The 20,320-nt window shown below is 32.6% G+C and overlaps 1 protein-coding gene across 1 annotated transcript; it reads left to right on the top strand.

Annotated features, from left to right (window-relative positions):
* Positions 1–14,936: 14,936 nt before the first annotated feature.
* Positions 14,937–17,887, top strand: LOC116000037 (ATP synthase subunit beta, mitochondrial-like). The gene is made up of 9 exons (XM_031240037.1): positions 14,937–15,534; positions 15,661–15,736; positions 15,847–15,935; positions 16,161–16,278; positions 16,380–16,483; positions 16,586–16,744; positions 16,841–17,065; positions 17,145–17,456; positions 17,540–17,887. The coding sequence occupies exons 1-9, from the start codon at positions 15,082–15,084 to the stop codon at positions 17,654–17,656; spliced, it is 1,653 nt and encodes a 550-aa protein (XP_031095897.1). The 5' UTR covers positions 14,937–15,081; the 3' UTR covers positions 17,657–17,887.
* The last annotated feature ends 2,433 nt before the right edge of the window (positions 17,888–20,320 follow it).

The following is a 20,320-nucleotide window of genomic DNA, read 5'->3' on the forward strand; positions in this document are numbered from 1 at the left end:
AGTTTGGGTATATTAGGTAATGCTTATGGAGATGAGTTTCTCTCCTCAATTCCTCATATAAAAAATGTAAAGTAGTACATAAAATATAATGATTGAGGAAATAGTACATAATTAATGGTCTAGGTTATAGTTAGGAAGATGAGTGTTGAGTAACCAATTTTGCTTCAATCTAGAGATCACAATATGGTCCAAGTTAATTGTTTTGAAGATAGGATAATGAATAGGTTGGGGTGGGAAACATGGTTTTTTTTTTTTTTTGTTTTTTTTTTCACACACACAAAAAAAAAAATTAAGAGATTTTTTCATCAAATTATTATTATTTTTTATTTAAAAAAACATACTTTACCTTATTTGATTGATGAAGAATTTATTCTAATAGAAAATAAATTTCTTATCCGGAGAAATGAATTCTTTGTATTTCTTTGGTATTTTATTTTTCATAACTTTTGGAGAAAAATATATCATGAAATTATTACAATCAAATATTTTTATTCTGTAAAGACTTTTAAGTCTTTATATTAGGGTACTTTTAAATCTTATTTATTAAAGTAAGGTAGTTTCATATTTATTTTTAATATTATAATTTTTTTTTGTCATGCCAACATTGTATTACACAACTCTTTTTTTTTTCTTTTTTTTTTTAATTCTCATTGTACGTTGTTGAAAAATTTGACTTAAAATGACATTTACAAGTGTTTATTTTGTAGTATAATTTTTATTGGGGTCCACTTTTTATTTGAGTTGAATTAAAGTGGATTTTGGTTCTTCTAAGTGATAGTTTTAGCTTGATATATTATATGCACAAAATGAATGATAAGAAAATTAAATGAGAAATTAATTATCAATGTTGATAGGGAATAATCGTCAGATATATCTCCCCATATGCTCCGTATATCTGCTGGGGACCAGGTTATAGGTGCGTTTAGGGTGGTCACTAATTGCTTTTAGAGACATTCAATGGGTCCGTTGGGGGTGACGATAACGATACATGTGGAATAAAGAGTAGAACATATACTATAATTATTGACAAAATACACAAAATGAATGGTGTATGACATAACTACGTAGTTGAGAGGTGACAAAATTAATGGTGTATGTCATAGCTACGTAGTTGAGAGGTGACAAAATTAATGGTGTATGTCATAGCTACGTAGTTGAGAGGTGACAAAATTAATGGTGTATTGAGAGGTGAGAAAATTAATGGTGTATGTCATAGCTACGTAGTTGAGAGGTGAGTAGTCAATTTTTCTTAGTGGTGACAATGTGGTCCATGTGGATAAGATAAGCGCTCAATTGTTATACCATGATAGACCATGATCTATGGTCCATTTTGCATCGTGGACTTAGTTCAAAACGATATTTAATTTAGATTGTTTACTTGCATTTAATCTATTATGTACCTTTTATTTATTATCTGAAAGTACATAATATATTAATTGTAAGTATGCAATCTGAATATCGTTTTAGACCAAATTCACAATGTAAGGTACACTGATACATGGTATAATTTGCCGACAAGGACTAGGTTGTGAATGGGAAACAGTTTGTGAAATAACTTTTCCATAAACTATTTTTAGGTTTTACTATATATAGTTTATTCCTGTTAGTTAAGAAGCTAGTGAATATCAACTTCAATTTCAAATGATTTTCATCTCAGGACAGCCTGTAGTTGCTGGACAAATGGACAGATTTGGTATCAGTTTTAAGACCTAACTAATAATAGATGTACCACTATTCATTTTAATATCTTGTATTAATTTTACTTTTAGCCTCGAATATTGTCTGTTTTAATTTAAATAGCTTTTACTTTAATTTGGTTATCAACTCCGATCAACTTGTAAGAGATATTAAAAAGGAAAGAGTATTCTTTCATCAACAAATACTTACAATCCTGCAGAATCTTTTAGAATTTTTAAGTGATAGAAAAATGTGTAGTCACTATTTGAAAGTGTGTATTTAATAAATCGCACTTTGTGACCTTGACCGTCAAAGGACCACAAGGAGGTAAATCAATCTAGGTTGTCCATAACTAGCCATTTCAAACTATTAGATCAATAGGTTTCTCCGGTTAAGAATCAAACTTGTAGAACATTACAGTCTTGTATATGTTGTGCCAATATTTTGGCCATTTGATAGTTTTTTGTTTTTTATTATTTCCATTGGGAATTCAGAGTCCTCCTTACTATTAAATAAGAGAGGGTTTTATAATTTTGAATATAAACCCAACGATGAGAAATCCGAGTCATGTCCTTTTTTTTTGAGTCAACAATTTTCTCCACTAGGCTCGAACCCACTCCCCTCTATGTGGGAGTGTAAATCGGGTGCTACTAGACCACAAGGTCTTTGTCCAAGTCATGTCCTTAAAAGCCACTCCCCTCTATGTGGGGTGTAAACCGGCTGCTACTAGACCACAAAGTCTTTGGCCAAGTCATGTCCTTAAAAGCCACTCCCCTCTATGTGGGGTGTAAATCGGCTGCTACTAGACCACAAGGTCTTTAGCCAAGTCATGTCCTTAAAAGCCACTCCCCTCTATGTGGGGTGTAAACCGGCTGCTACTAGACCACAAGGTCTTTGGCCAAGTCATGTCCTTAAAAGTCACTCCCTTCTATGTGGGGGTGTAAACCGACTGCTACTAGATCACACAGTCTTTGGCAAAGTCATGTCCTTAAAAAGACCACAAGGTCTTTGGCCAAGTCATGTCCTTAAAAGCCACTCCCTTCTATGTGAGGGTGTAAACCGGCTGCTACTAAACCACAAGGTCTTTGGCAAAGTCATGTCCTTAAAACCAAGTTAAAACATATTTAACAGAAATATGCTAGAATCCAAATCCAACCCTCCCCTCGTCCCAACGGTTAGCACACTAAGTGGTAGGCGATAGAACCCTCAACCTCATGCTTAAAAGACAAAGTGTTGAACTACCACGCCAACCATGTTGGTTCATATGAAAATTCATTGGTATAAAATAATATACGATTTTTAGTGTTATTGTTGAACTTGTAAATAGAGTGGAATAAAACCTTGCACTTGTAAATAAATTGCAATTAACTTTTAGCAAGTTATCATTTACTATAACCCATTGACAACCATGTGGCTTTTAAATGATTTGGCATTGAGCTACACAGTATGTTTAAAATTGATGTGGTGTATCATTGAACTTGTAAATCGAGTCGAATAAAACACTGCACTTGTAAATAAATTACAATTAACTTTTAGCAAGTTATCATTTACTATAACCCATTGACTAGGCATGCCACATTGTCATGTGGCTTTTAAATGATTTGGCATAATAATAATAATAATAATAATAATAATAATTAAATGAAAAATATTAAAGACATTAGAACAATACCCTGGATAGGATTGGGTGAGCGTGGTGACTAGTGACCCACCAAAAAGATCGGCAAAATTATTAAATTCCAAATAATAATTCAGACCATGTCTGTAAGGAAGACAACCTCAAAAGCTCACAAAAGTATGCTTTGTTTGTTCCTTTGATTAATGGGAAATTTATGACCTTCTAATCTAAAGTTTTTGTCTGTCAAAAAAGTCACGAGATGATACGAGGTGCCCTTCATCATTGGTTCCTCTTTTCTTTTTGACTTGTCGTTTCCCTTCGTTGAATAACCGTGTCATATAAAATTTTAAGTTGAACGAATATCTAATCATTTTTTGAATAATGTTGTGGTACGTATTTTTGGCGTTATATGTATGTATAAATTTTTGAAATATATATTAAAAAATATGATGTCCTTATTTGCATTTTAAAAATGTATGATGCTTTGAGATTGATAATGTGAGTTTAGTTACTGAAAATATTTTTTAATATATTGTAACTAAATTTTCGAGAGACAAGATGTGAACTTGGCTCTTTACGGGTTTGCACCCAATAATATGTAATTTATGTTCTAATTTGTTACATTTGTAAAATTCTAAAGAGTGTTAAATTTTAGAATATGTGATAACTTGAGCTAAAAACATTAACATATTAATTTGATACAATTAAGTTAAATAGTCGGTTACCTAAAAGTAACCCATATAAATACAAATGCAATAACTAAATTAAATTAAATTATTTTTAAGAAAAGCATACGAAGAAGCCAGGGAAGACAAACTGACGGAAAAGTCATGAAGGTGACAAAGAAACAAAGAAGCCATGATTAACTACTCCATCTACGGCTTCTCTATAGACAAAGAAGTCGACTATTCTATTTTTTTTATTGCGAAATCTCTATACACTCTTAAACAACCTTTTCTCCCTTTCAAATCATCAATTATAGCTTAAATGATTTGAAAGGGAGAAAACATTGTTTAAGAGTGTCTAGAGACTTCGCAATAATAGCTTAATTAATCAAAGCTTAGGGCATCCTCAAATCAAATAATTTTCTTTGCTAAATAAGAATGAAAGTAAGAAAGGAAATTAAAATTGATGATTTGAAAAGGGAGAAAAGGTTGCTCCAATAATTTGACATAACAAAAAAAAAAAAGTTGATGAGTTGAACAGGAGAAAATGTTGTGGTAAGAGTGTGTAGTCACTTCTCAATAATTTGACATTTTAAAACATAAATAAATAGAATAATAAGTCAATAACCGGCTTCTTTGTCGACGAATAAGTCATCCATTTTCTCCATCCATTTTATTTTTTTTTTTTAGTTTTAGATTTAACTTATTTATTACGTCAATAATTTTTGATTGCTATTTAATTTGATGTATATTACATCAAGTTAATATTTTTAATTGTAACTTTTAAAAATTAAGTGACTTTATTATAAAAAGTTTAGGTGCTTAATCATTTTCTCTTTTAACGATATAATGTACAAATGATGATGATGGCCGGCACAATTATGCATGAGTTAACAAATTGGGTGAGAATTGATCGAGAATCAATTAATAAGTTGTACATTTGTTTCCATAACAGTATATTTGTGATTTTGTTCCTCATTCTTATTATCTGTCAACATTAGATGATGTGGAACAAGGACATGGATAACATGAGATGAGGTGTAACAGTGACGGGTGATCTAACAATAATAATTAGGGAAAATGACATTTTAACCTATGAATTATTTTACTTTTAGAAATTTAGTCCTTATAAGTTAATTTAAAAAAATTTAGTACTTTAATTATTTATAATGTTACACTTTTAGTCCATAGTGTTATACAATTATCAATCTTCAATACTATATGATGATATTTTTATCATATTAAATCAATATTAATCGTTAAAAATGACGTTCACATGAAATAATGAAACTATAACAATGGATATTGGTTCTAAATGACAAAAATATCATCATATGGTATTGGAGTTTGCTAACTGATGAGCTTGATAATTAATTAATAGAGACCGAATTCTCAAAAGTGTTATTTTTCCTATTAATTAATACTTGGCAAAATATCCAATGATACCATCTCGAGGATCCTAACATATGAGACGAGTAAGATTTTCATAAATATTACCGGTACATTTTTCATCATAAGTAATTCTTTAACTCTAATATTACATTTTGATTTAAATGTATTACATTTCACTCAAAAGCATCACATTTTTTCTTCACAAGTATTACACTCTCTCATAAGTAACCATCAATCAATATATCCTAATTAATTAGTATTACACTTTTTCTCGTAACAGTTGAACCCCTAAACATTATATTTTTTATTTAAATAAAAGTATTACACTTTTATTTATAAGTAACAAAAATTTTATTTTTAATTAATATACATTTTACATTAGTATTATATTATTATTTTGGTCCAACCCATCTCACGAACCATCTAACAGGCTCATCCTTAATGTAGATATGGAACATGCAACACACACTGCACCTACAATTACAATTGCATATTAGTCATTTTATCATTATCTAACGTGTCATCTTTTTATGCGAAGCATAGATACTTATATTTATTTTTTAATTATAGAAGTTAGGAAAAAAAAAAAAGTCAATAGTTTTTAATTTTTTTTTTAAAAAAAAGTAAATTTTATTTCGAAAGGACGAACAATTTAAGTTAGTTTTGCAGGGAATTGATGATATGTTGGTCCCTAATGCATGCATGCATGCATGCATGCATTTACTCCAGTCCTGAATCTCGAGTTGTCAACTTGTGATACGTTAATAAAAACAACAAGAATTGTTGTATTATTAGGAATTGATGATATGATGGTCTCACGGTTGTTTATATGCTCCTTTCAATGTAATAACTAATAATGATGCAAACTACTTGCAACACTTTGGTCCCCGGAAAAAAACAAAATTGAAAGAATTAGAATCATTTTTCATTAAAAAAACATAGATAAGATATAAAATACGAATTTAGGGTTATTGTTTTAATAATTATAAAATCTCAAGTTTGAGCCGGCCAGCTATGACAATTTAAGTTAGTTCACTTCTTTGTGGTATTTTTATCGGTTAGGGCACAAGGCGGAATTTACCCCGTGTACACACTCAGATAATGATTATGAATTTTTTTTCTTTACTATCCTCATGTAATGATTGTGAATTTTTCTAGTCACTCAAAAAATGAAATAGATAAGGTGCAAAATAAAAATTTCATTTCATTATTTAGTTTGTGAAACAAATATACTTTAAGAATTGTATTATTAAGGAATAGAAATTAACACGTTCTCTTAAAAAAAAAAAAGGAATAGAAATTAACACCATCTATAATTCTCTAATATAATAAATATTTTTGGTAGATGGATGGAGATGGTCCAGGAAACATAGATATCCAACCACTTTAGTTTTATTATGTGGTCCGATCTTGCAACATGCATATGCAACTGTATATTATTGAAAAAATAAGAATTATATTTCGTAAAAAAATGAAATAAATGTATTAAGAACGGTTTAAAACTCGTTGATTCTTTTAATAGTATGTCTTTTGGTTATGTTAGAAAATCGGAAAACCTCGTAGCTCATAAGCTTGCTAGAACTACGGGTTTCTCCAGCTGGCCATGGGGAGTGATTAAGGTTACTATCCCCATGCATTTCATGCATTGGTTACCTATTTGATTAATGAGATTCTTTGCGGTGATTAAAAAAAAAAGTATGAAAGGGATATATTTTAAGAATTTGATTATTAAGAAATAAAAATCAACACCATCTTAATCTCTATTGTAATAAACTATGGGTAGATGGATGGATAGATAATAGATGGTCCATGAGACACAAATACCCAACGACTTTAGTATTAGTAACTAGTAAGTGGTCCGATCAAGCTTGCCACATGCATATACAGGATAATGGAGGGGTAACGAACTCTCGTTTTGTGACCGCTAGAACTCAATCATGCATGTGTTATTATAGCTTACAATCTACCACTTGATCGAACTACTAATGTGGGCATCTATTATGGAAAGCTTTTGCCACCTTTTATGAATGGAAAAAAAAATTGATGAAATAGACCTCTAAACTTTACACCAATAGTCAATTAGACACATAAACTTTTTTTTTTAAGTCCAATTAAACTCTCAATCATGTTATTTTAATGCAACTAAATCCACCAATCGGTTTCAAACCTGTTATAGGCCGTCATTCTCGTTCCAACAAAAAATTCGACGAATCTCTGGCCACAACCACTTCTAATCGTCTTCTCCGCAAGAGTTTTTGGTCCCCTTCTTCGGGAATGGCCATTTATGGTCGCCTTCTCTGGATAAGGGGACATGTTCTGGTCCCTTTTTTATGGAGAAGGCTAGGCAACATGTTCTGGTCTCCATCTATGGAGAAGGCTACCATTTGGTCAATGATGATGTTTCCCGCTAAAATTTCTCTGGTCAACGGCAATAAATATAGTCAATGGTCTAATTTTACCGGCAACCTGTTGGTTACCGGTAAATTTGACATATTTAACAAAAAATAACATGTTTGATTGTTTAATTATACTTTTTTAATAAACTTAGGTACCTAATTGACTTTGGGTGTGAAGTTTAGTATTTGACCATTTTCCATTCACGAAATAGTTGTTTGTTTGTCTCTTAAAAAAAATAAAATTTTACAAGGAATATCAATGGTTACTATTCAAGAGTGTATAGTGGGTAAACCCCACTCTTAAGTAATAGTCTGCAAACCACGTACTAGAGTATGTAACCACACTATGAAGACCGTGTGCAATTAATTTGATTGCAAGCGGGTTTGCAAAAGTCAAACTGATGACCGTCTAAGTACAATAATTATATTTCACCAACTTGGCTACCACTTTCAAGGCAAAACAATTGATTTTTTCACATGGGAGGATATTGAAACAAAAACAAAAACGAATTTATGCAATGCACCCCTTGAATAGTAATATAATAGTAAATTTTTCATATCATCTAAGAAACAATTTTTTTTTAAAGACACTCAATTAAACTCCTATAATGCATTCTCTCCTAAAAAACAAGTTTCCAAATGCTTTTAATTACAAAAACGACTTCAATTCAAAATGCATTTTTGGGAATTTTCATGCATTTTTAAGAGGGAAACATATTCAAAATAAAAAAATGTTGCCTGTTAAAAGATTTCATGCATAATAAAATTTCATTTTAATTAGGTCAAATTAGAAGCACAAAATTCTTTATCCCTAATCAATAATGTTGATATATTTTCATTTTGTGACAATGACCATATATTTAAATTAGTTTGCATTGTCATCTGGTATAGGTACAGGTAGGTTGATGCAATCTGACTTTAAGAAGATTTTGGAAAAACCAATCTAAATCTAAATAAAATATAAAAATAATATCACAGCATTAAATGTGAATCATGTGATAGACGATAGCGTGTCAATCAAGCCAACACGTGGATGAAATGTTTTGGAAATACGAATCATGCACGGTGGCACCAATATATATCACTAACGTCTTTGTTGGGGAAATTACAGAATGCTAACCAACAAGAAAATTATAATAAAAAGTTAATTTCATTTGTGTCTCAAATTTATAGGTGACGGTATATTTTAAGTCATTTTTTATTATAACATTTACTTTGGTCTTATTATTGTAGCATGATCAATTTTGGTCTTTTAACAACAAAACGGTTTAAATATTATTAAATACAAAGGAATTTTGGTTTTCAATTATGGATGTTTCAAAAAAAAATAAGCATAAAAAATATAGTGGTTTAACATATTTTGTATAAAAAAAATTAAAATGTCTTTGTATTTAATGATATTTTGACAATTTTGTTGATGGGGGACTAAAAATGGTAATGCCACAACAATACTAGAACCAAATTATAATTTTATAATAAAAATGACTAAAAATGGATTGTCGCCTATAAATCTAAGACAAAAAATGAAATTAACTATAATAATAAATTATAGACAATTCTAATTAAGTTAGTCAGTATACGTATTAATCTTAATATCATATTTGGTTTATGGAATATATCATAAATAGAATAACATTCGTGAAAATAGACATAAAACATTGTTTGTTTTGACCATTTATTCATGGGAATAACATTATTAGAAATGAGCTATTTCCTTTGTAAAGGAATAGCCATTCTTAGGAGGACCCTTAGTATTAGCTATTTCCATGTTCACGAGAATAGCTTGTGTATTACAATACTAAAATATCATTTACATACATGCTTTTACAATCTGGAATACAAATCATGTTCTCTCCAAATTCATTCCGTGAACTAAACGTGCTTAATATTTTAAGTGTAAGTCTTTGAATGAGCTGCTTTATTAACTTTCTTATTTTGAATTGATCTGTTATGAACAATCTAAGTTAATTTATTTTCTCGTGATCTTTTGGTAACTATAATCATCAGACGGATTTTATTCGAAATATATTTTTAAATAACGATTTTAGACTTTCTAGTAAATCAAAGAAAATTATTTAAAAAAATGGTAATACAACAAGTTGAGCAACACTAGAATCTATTTGCCTAAAGTCGGTTGTTGATTATTATACCCCATTAGAAAAAAACTTACGCTGAAAAGCATGTTAAATTTATCTATTTGTAATTTATAACATGCGGCTTTCAAAAAAAAAATTTGATAACATGCGAAATTATTAAAAAAGAATACAAATAGAGAAATTAAATATAAACAAAAATAATGTTATTCCATTTCTAATTATGTAATCCGTCGACAAAACATGCGAATACTTAGGCTCACAGAGTCACAGTGATTAACATGTAATTGTAGATTTGTAGTGGCTAATTTATATGAAGATATTAATTAAGTTAGGGACGTAAATAACCTAAAGTAATGGTGTAATGAATATGAAATTAAATTTGTTTATATAAATATAGTTGTGTAATCTAATTATCAGCTTAGTTTTTTAGTTGAGATTGTTCACATACAATCTATTTTTGAATCATTTGATAACAAAATTATGGTCACAATTTATTTGTAATTTTGTGTAGTTGTATTTCATCAAAAGTAATATGTTTATACACGTTAGAGGACATGTTGAGCATTATATTATAATAGATGCGTGGCGGCAACTGCCAACAAGCGAGGCAGTAAAGTGTGCCCAGGTAGCAAGCCATATCGCTAGCTGGTGCCTGGTGGAAACGACATGAGCGCACGTGCTACCTACTCAATACTCCATATATGCTATTCCCAATTTTGAATGAATGCTCTGTCATCTTTCGTTTCAATGCTTATATCGGTGTAGCACAGTAGTAGTAACTAGCTAGTACTTTTTTTTTTTTTTTTTGAAAAGAAAGCTAGTATTTATTACGTAGTACTCCGTATTAAGTAGAGTTGACAATTTGTCCCGTTCCTAACCGAGACGAAGATGAAATTTTTTTTTGAGAAATAGAAACGGAGACGGGAAATATAAGTAATTCTTTAACGAGAATAAGGATACTCCTCTTAGCCCAGTTTCGTCCCCGAATAATTACAAATAATGTTAGTTCAGAATGAGATCGTAATTCAAAGAAAAGTATAGGAGAAATGTGTAACATTATTTTAATACTATATTTAAATGCAACAAATTTTTTAATTTTTTTTTGGAGTAGAGGAGGGATCCAACGATCTTCTACTAGTTGCGCCACAATCCCACGAATTGCAACAAATTTTTTATATTAAAAGTTGTAATACAATAAATATAGTCACGTCACAATGATATAACTTAGACTGAGATAACAAGTGTTGAATATTCATTTCCAGAAGGAGGTTTTAGCAAGGACGATTTGGGCACGCGTGAAAATGGTCGATCAGATGTGAACAATAAATGTGACCGCAGCAATAATACGTATTATTAATTAGAGGCTTCAAATGTCAAACCAAATCGCAATCTCATATTGTAAATGAAATAAAAAGAGGCCACAACAATGCATGACTCATTTTATATTGAGATTTTAACAACTAATCAATCCAAGTTGTTGCACACTGGAATTTCGTCAAAACAACCTGATATGTCGACAACTTGAGAGATCAATAATTTATATAGTTTTAACGTGTGCAATCCCTTAAAAAAAATTGTTAGAGTTGTTATTTATAAGTTTAGAGATATTACTGAATTTTTAATTAATCTTTGAATCTATAAATTAGTATTATTTTGACAGGATCGGGATGTTTCAATTCTATATTTGTTTGGTTCCATACTTCCATTAGTATTATATATTTGATTTTTGAGAAAGTCCTCAATCTCTATCTAAAATTGTACTATAGATGAAACCCATTTAATTTGTGACCTTACATAGCAAAGGATTTAAGGAGATAAATCAACCACAATTAGGTAAACTAGCTTAGGTTGTTCATAGGTGATCGGCTCAAACCAAAAACGTTAATAAGCAATTAGGTTGTCCATAGTTGACTGGGACAAACTAAGAAGACTAATAAACATCTTTCACGGGGAGTGAAACTTGAAATTATGTGGTTATCAAACTAACGATTTGGCTAATTTGATTTGGGTTATCCCAATTAGTATTGCATCTCCATCTGCAACTTTTTCTAGATGTTCTTGATGAGTTGGAGATGAGAGATGATAATTTGGAGAAGCGGAAATAGAGGAGAGATAAAAAATTATATTTGTAAGAACAATGACTTTTTGTGAAACCTATGAGAAATGATTATTTATCCCAAAAAGCTTTACCCCTCTTTGAGCACACAAGGCGTGTCCAGAGGGTACGGTAATCCCTTATTTAACATTGATTTTTTTTTTTCCCTTTCCACACATATTCTCTTTCTTTCATAGGCAAAATACCCTTCAAAAATTATAACTAATTAACTATTGAGATGTTGTTATGAGTTTAGTACGTGATTGACAGATCATACAAATTACTCCGTACTTTAATCAGTTAATTGAATTTGTAGGTATTTGTTTTCTGATTTTGTTAGGTTCAAACACGTGCATAACCTAACTAGCATGATTGGAATCATTAAGTCAACTAATCATTTTTTTTTGAGAATTAAGTCAACTAATCATAAACAGAAAAAGGCTGCACTGGAAAATTTGACGTTTAATTCAAGAAAAATGTGTTTCCAAAAAAAAAATTCAAGAAAAATGTATTTAATGCGCTGGAATACCGGATGTTCGAATATATTGTGCAAAGTATTTACGAAAATGTATACATGAATTTGCCAAGTACCTTGTTGTATAGTGGCATTAAACCATTCCCTTTATACGGGAGGTAGTGGGTTCGAGTCTTAGTGGAGGCAATTATTGACTCTTGCGCTTCAATAGGTTGGGAAATTTGTTATGAACAGAAATTGCATTGTAATAAAAATGTATACATGAATTTATTATAAAATAAGTTGTAGTGGTGGCCTTCCTCAATAGTAGAAGTTTTGGTGTGGTTTTTTTAGAAGTGTTTGTAAGTGTGATTAAGGAAGAGAAAATGGGTGGGGAATAAATAAGAAAAGGAAAAAATAAAATAAAATAATAAAACTGAAAAGAAAAATAAAAAAAATAAATGCATTTGCGCGTAGGGAGATCAATTTTAAATAAATATGGGCCCCACTGTTCTGACTAAAACCGATACCTTGCAAGAGGTATCACAATTTCCTCTCTCTTCCTCATTACTCCTCCACCTTATCATCATTTTCTTAAAATATGTGAAAGAACCTCTTATTGGGGAAGGCCTTAGGTAAAAAGTGTATTAGCTATTGATTACGAGACGGTTAATATTTCACCCACTCATAGCAGATCATAGTGTATAACAAATTTATAATTTTGTTATCAATTGGTGCCGCTATTATATATTGTCAAGGTTATCATTTTAAACTATAGCTACATTTGCATTTGTACAACTTGTGTTTTACACACCCAAGTATTTTACACTATAAGAAAGTTAGAAAGGTTGTCTTGGGACAAAAGGTGTAAAAACATCTTTCTAAGGGTGTGTTTGGTTCGCACATGGGAATCAGAATCGGAATGGGTATCAAATACTTGGTAATGGTAATGGGTTTTGGTGAAAGTATTTAACATGTTTGGTAATTGGGTGGAATGAGAATGATTATTAATAGTTGAGGAAGAAATGAGGAAGGGGGATGAAACCCTTATTTAATAAGGGTATGAGTTTTGTCATTAATGGGGTATTCCAAGTCCATAGTAGCATTCACAAAACCTATCAACCAAACACAAACAATCACTTTCATACCCATTCCTTATACCTAAACCCACCAACCAAACACACCCTAAGTGTCTATACATAAGTATTTTAAGGATATATATATATATGAGAAGAACATAGCTTCAAGTATAGTAGAATGAATGTCGATGGGAGTTCAAAGTACCAAAACAAGCAAGTTGGTTATGGAGGAGCATTGAGGTGAGCTAACAGTGAGTGGGTTGAGGGTTTCATCGCCAATACTGATTATGGGGAGGCAGCAGGGGTGGAAGCCAATGCCATTCCCAAGGATTTTGAATGGGCTTGGAACAGAGGCTTACGTGATGTTGAAATGCGACGCTAAAAACGTGATTAATTGGATTAAATAGAAAACCGAGCTCAGAAGGCCAGTGAGGGAGAGCATTGAGGAGATTCACAGATGGATTAATAAAAATTGGAGGATCACGATCCGGTGAGTCTACCAGGAACAAAACAAAGTAGCCGATGCTTTGACTACTTTGAAGGCTAATTTGAACACTGGGTGGCGTGACCTTGATACCCGCCCCGACGATTGAAAGGTAAGTTTTTACCGAGAGTGTCTAGTTAGTTGCTATTTTCCCGGGGTCCTCCTCCCGCTTGATCAAAAAAGTAAAGAAGAATAAAATCTTTGTGGGATGGATGGGTAATGGTTTGCATCTAATTACGGTATTCTAAGTGCTACAAATTTTGTAAATAATATATCGTTATTAAGTTATATACTCCGTACTTGGTATCATCCAATCATTAAGCATTGGGCAGCACACCTAGCCACACTATGAACCTCCTGGACGCAGCTAGCTAGCTTATCTGCCTGTATCATCCAATCACTAAGCATTGTGCAGCACACCTACTCACACTATGAACCCCTGGCAGCTAGTTTATCTGCCTATATATAGCATGATATCCACATGGTATCTATTTTAATTATTATTATTATGTTGGAATTAAAATATTATTTACATTCAGTTACGTACCTATAACAATTAACATATTATGTACGTTTACTTTATTTATCAGTATAAAATATGTTAACTGAAGATAAATAATATATTAACTGTGAATACATAATTTGAATATTGTTTTAAACCAAAACTCACAATGCAAAGTGGGCCTTAATCTATGATATAGTGTAATGACTTTAATTTGCCGATCAAGATATTCACTGTTTGCAAAGCCCATTTCAAAGCATTAGTTTTGGCCCACTAAAATTGATATCAATCTTTAATGGCCCATTAATGTTGGGCCACTGTAATTAGAATTGCAGAAATCTCCAACAGAGTAGTGGAAATGGAGGAATGTGTAAACATGGCAACGACTAAAATGGCGGGGATTAATACACGTGGCGGCTCTGCATCGTTTGAACTCGTCACCCGTGCACAATGTCACGCTTCCTCCGCTCATTGCAGGATCGCAACAGTCTCCTCCGCCGGAACCGCCGCCTCCTCTCCTTTCCAGTTTCCGATGCCGATAAAAGTCGGTCACTCTCACTCACACTTCCCAAATGCAATTCCAGCAAATATTACCCCTACAATCCATCATCTAAGGTTCGTCAATGGCTTCGCGGCGTCTCCTAGCTTCTCTCCTCCGCTCAAAACCGTCCTTCAAATGTCCACGGCTGAAGCCGCGGCCTCTCTCTCCTTCACCCGCCGGCCACGCGCTCCATCGCGTCGTGAGCTACGCTACCTCCGCGGCGGCGAAGGCGCCGGAACCGCGACCTTCTGGATCGCCGTCTGCCAAAAAGACCGGCGGTAAGATCACTGACGAGTTCACCGGCGCCGGCTCTGTTGGGAGCGTTTGTCAGGTTATCGGTGCCGTTGTTGATGTAAGATTTGATGACGGTTTGCCGCCGATCCTGACGGCGCTGGAGGTTATGGATAATCCGATAAGGTTGGTGCTGGAAGTGGCGCAGCATTTGGGAGAGAATATGGTGCGGACTATCGCTATGGATGGAACTGAAGGGCTTGTCCGGGGTCAAAGAGTCCTCAATACTGGCTCTCCAATAACTGTAATTCTTCTCTGTTTGGATTTGACTCCATTTCTGTCTTATATTTATTTCTCTATTGTGGCTTCATGTATGCGTAAAATTGTTTCAGTATTTCCAATCCCTTCTAATAAGTTTCTCCAATTTCAGGTGCCTGTTGGCAGGGCAACACTTGGCCGGATTATTAATGTCATTGGAGAGGCTATTGATGAGAAGGGTGACTTAAGTAAGAACATATGATATGTGAAATGTTGTTTTTTTCCGTGATGTTTCAGATGTGTTTTGTGTATGTCTTATTCTATTTCTAACTTTCACTGGAATTTTCACCTTATGAAGAAACGGATCACTATCTCCCAATTCACCGAGAAGCTCCAGCCTTTGTGGAACAAGCTACTGAACAACAGATCCTTGTAACTGGAATCAAGGTGGTACATATATGAACCATATGCTATGAAACAATTCGGATTATTGTTTATGTTGCTAGGGATTAGAGATTCTGGAAAGAATTTTTTCAAAACATTTTATAACCCCTAACTATTTGCAGACTATGATTTCTTCTAATTTTAAATCTTAAATTAATGGATGGGATGCTAATTCCATATCATAGAACTATTGGGAAGGAGTGTCTTATACCCCTTTACTGTTAACAGGTGGTTGATCTACTTGCTCCATATCAAAGAGGTGGGAAGATTGGGCTTTTTGGTGGTGCAGGTGTTGGGAAGACGGTGCTTATTATGGAGCTTATTAACAATGTGGCCAAGGCTCATGGTATGATGTTTAAGTTCACCATGAAATCATATTTTGTCAGAACTATTGCAATCTTTTATCTGTGTGTTTAAATTCTTAGTTCTTGCTTTGTTGATTCTCAGGTGGTTTCTCAGTGTTTGCTGGTGTGGGTGAACGTACACGTGAGGGTAATGATTTGTACAGAGAAATGATTGAGAGTGGTGTTATTAAGCTTGGGGACAAGCAGGTCCTTTTCTGTCTTTGCTTTGCTTTGCTTTGGAATACATATTTGCTCTAAGGTTCTTTAGCTCTCTAACCAGGGTTGATTTTGCTTTTCTATTTGGTGTAGAGTGAGAGCAAATGTGCTCTGGTATATGGTCAAATGAATGAACCCCCTGGTGCACGTGCTCGTGTTGGACTTACTGGGCTGACAGTTGCTGAACACTTTCGGGATGCTGAGGGCCAAGATGTGCTACTTTTCATTGACAATATTTTCCGGTTCACTCAAGTGAGCTACTTCCAAAGAAATCATCTTTATGTTCTCCACCCCAATTGCATATGAGTTTACTAATGTGGTTGTCCTTTTCCTCTTGCCATGACTTAGGCAAACTCTGAGGTATCTGCTTTACTGGGTCGCATCCCCTCTGCTGTTGGTTATCAACCAACTTTGGCTACTGACCTTGGAGGACTTCAAGAACGTATCACCACGACTAAGAAGGGGTCAATTACTTCCGTCCAAGCTATCTATGTTCCCGCTGATGACTTGACAGATCCAGCTCCTGCAACTACTTTTGCTCACCTTGATGCCACAACTGTGTTATCCCGACAGGTATTTAGCATTCATATTTTTTTTGGTAGACAATAGCAATTTGCCATGGCTTCTCTTCTCTTATGTCTAAATAATGCAGATTTCTGAGCTGGGTATCTATCCGGCTGTTGATCCTTTGGATTCAACTTCCCGCATGCTTTCTCCCCATATCCTAGGCGATGAACACTATAACACTGCAAGAGGAGTACAGAAGGTACTCCAAAACTACAAAAATCTGCAGGATATTATCGCCATCCTGGGAATGGACGAACTAAGTGAAGATGACAAACTCACTGTTGCTCGTGCACGAAAGATTCAAAGGTTTCTGAGCCAGCCTTTCCACGTGGCAGAAGTATTTACAGGCGCGCCTGGGAAGTATGTGGAGTTGAAAGAGAGCATAACAAGCTTCCAGGTACTTTAGAATTGCCCAAATCAAATCCTCCTTTACAAAAACAAAAACAAACAAAAAAATTCATTCAAATGTGTTGTGTGCAGGGTGTGCTGGATGGAAAGTATGATGACCTTTCGGAGCATTCATTTTACATGGTGGGAGGCATAGATGAGGTGATTGCCAAGGCTGAGAAGATTGCCAGGGAGTCCACCAGTGGTTGATCAGAGAGATCATGCTGCTACATTTTTGGTTTTCTTTTTTCTGGTTAAGCTGAGAACAGAAACTGGCCATATTTCTGTGGCTGCTATTTTTGAATTTCGATTATATTGCATTTCCACCTGATCATAAGATTTAATCAATTGTGTAAGAGTCGGCCCAGGCTGGATCGGATGAGGATTATTCTCTTCCATTATATATTATGTTGCTGATACCAATAATTGAAAATATGTTTGCCTTATTTTTATGCTACAAACTCTTTTCTTAGTCGAGTTAGTTTTATTATTATTATTATTATTATTATTATTATTATTATTATATATTTTAATGCAAAAACAAACAGCATTAATTAGAACTATTCGAAGTTATTACATTCAAGATAAAAGAGGGAGGGTTGCTCCACCAGGTCAAACAAAGAAATCAGCTCTCAAGCTAAAGCATGAGTACCACAAAATATTTTTAATGATTGAAAATAATTAGTTCATTCTTTTATATCATTAACCAAATAGGTTGGAATATTAGGTGATTTAAAGATAATGTTTTGATAAAAGAAATGCGTCCATTTCCAACACAATTCGGGCATAACCAAAATCCTCTCTTATCCTAAGAGCTTCAGCCTCTCTAACCTGGTATATTTGTTGGTTTGAAAATACAAAATTTCAAGTTTCATTCATGGTGAGAGTGGTTTATTAGCCTTCTTGATTTGAGTCAGCTAGCTTTGAATAATCTAAGTTGGTTTACTTATAAATTTTTGTTAGTTAAGATAAAAAAAATGAAAGTTTTGCCTCTAAATTATCATATTTTAACCCTTAAATATTATATATATATATATATATATATATATATATATATATTTGTATGTACACAGAGTAGTGCAGTAGAGTATATTATATTATTAGAATAGGAGATTGATTAATGAGTGTGAAAGCAGAGGTGCACATACATACTAAATACTATACGCAAGAGTGAGGTGTATCTTAACCAAAATTGTAGAGTTGTGACGGTGAGATTCTTCAACTGGGTTCCATGTTCCATATTATAGTTGTGGTGGCTTGGGAATTTGGAATTCCTCATTTTGCGTGAAGAACCAAATGATTAGTGACGCATCGCGCTCTGTAAAACTAATTAATATATATAATACATAATCCCATCACTATTATTATTTCTTAATCTCCACAGTACAGAATGAGAGAATGTGTGGCAAGAGATCTCGTGGGTCGTGACGCGGCAACCGCCTCGCGCGTAAATAAGTTTCCTTATTCGACCCGCATGTTACTTTTTTTTTTTTTTTTTTGCAAATAGACCCGCATGTTACCTAGTTCTTCAAATCTTTTAGCTTTTAACATTTTATATATGAAAACTTCAAAGCCCCACTCTTTAATTTGATCATGATAACTCAATTAAACACAGGAACTAGACATATATTTATTGCGCACAAAGAGATTACTCTCACACTGTCACTGGTGAGACTCGATTTCTGGTCTTTTTTTTTTCAACTTTACTTTTGTAACTAATAGTACTGTCCATAGAGAAATACAAAGAAACATGAAAATTGAACTATTTTGTCAAGTTCATTCGAACATTAATTTAGCATTTTGTCAAGTTCAACAATTTATTTGTTGTGAATCTTGTGATGCTATAATTATTTATTTATTTTACCAACTATGCAATGTTTTGTCACTCTTACTTTTGATTTTGTCAAAAACATTATGCAAAAAAGACATCTACAATTCAAAATTTCTACCAATTACAATAAAGTTTCAATTTTTTTTAAACATGTTAGTTAGAAGGATGGTTGTCAATACCCATACGAGTTAGTTGACTTCTTGATAATTTGTCTGAGCAATTAGTTTTAGATTCTAACTATATGTTTGAAAATTGTGTTAGTTTGTAATTATATAAATTGTAAGAAGAAAAATATATTGTGTGTCTAATTATTTTGATATAACAATAAATAAGGAATTATATGTTTCTAAATGCTTGTATTTTTAAATTTCTTTTTAAATGATAAAAATAGGATTAAAACAATTTGAATTGACTTGAATTATATAATTAAGAAAGTCAGAAATAGGATTAAAACAATTTGAATATATAATTGAGAAAATATAAATACAAATACAACCCTAGCCAAATTGATCGAAATTAGATTTCCATTGACTTGAACTTTCATAAGTCAAAGATTGCACCAAACGTGCGAATGATTTTTTACCTTTTAAATTCCCTTGAATGTTCGAACTTTCATGGCTACCAAATGCCCTCTAAGTGTTTGGCAATTGGTAGAATGGCTTATTGCATTAGCTTATTGGGACAATAAACCGAAATCTGAAAAGCTGAGAAGATTAGAGTTTTTGATTAACTAAATTGTTCTTAATAATGAAATTATCATTTTACTTTTGTCATCCCTAACATTTATATATCTCTTAGGTTGTTTATTGCTTTGCCTTTTTTTGTTACCGTAACAATAACAATAACAATGTTTTTTAAAATTTATTTCACTCATCCTTGTAGTAGTAATAATAATAATAATAATAATAATAATAATAATAATAATTATTATTATTATTATTATTATTATTATTATTATTATTATTATTATTATTATAAAAGCAATTTAAAAGTTAATAAATTAAAACAGTATGTATCATCCGTTTCTGATTTATTATACTAAT

The sequence above is a fragment of the Ipomoea triloba genome, chromosome 12, assembly GCF_003576645.1.
Source record: "Ipomoea triloba cultivar NCNSP0323 chromosome 12, ASM357664v1".
Lineage (NCBI taxonomy): Eukaryota > Viridiplantae > Streptophyta > Magnoliopsida > Solanales > Convolvulaceae > Ipomoea > Ipomoea triloba.

Bases quoted from the DNA above. Each gene is read 5' to 3' on its own strand.
- LOC116000037 (XM_031240037.1), top strand. From the start codon at position 15,082: ATGGCTTCGCGGCGTCTCCTAGCTTCTCTCCTCCGCTCAAAACCGTCC. The intron at 15,737-15,846 runs GTAAGAACATAT...CACCTTATGAAG, and splicing joins TGATGAGAAGGGTGACTTAA to AAACGGATCACTATCTCCCA. The intron at 16,745-16,840 runs GTGAGCTACTTC...GCCATGACTTAG, and splicing joins ATATTTTCCGGTTCACTCAA to GCAAACTCTGAGGTATCTGC.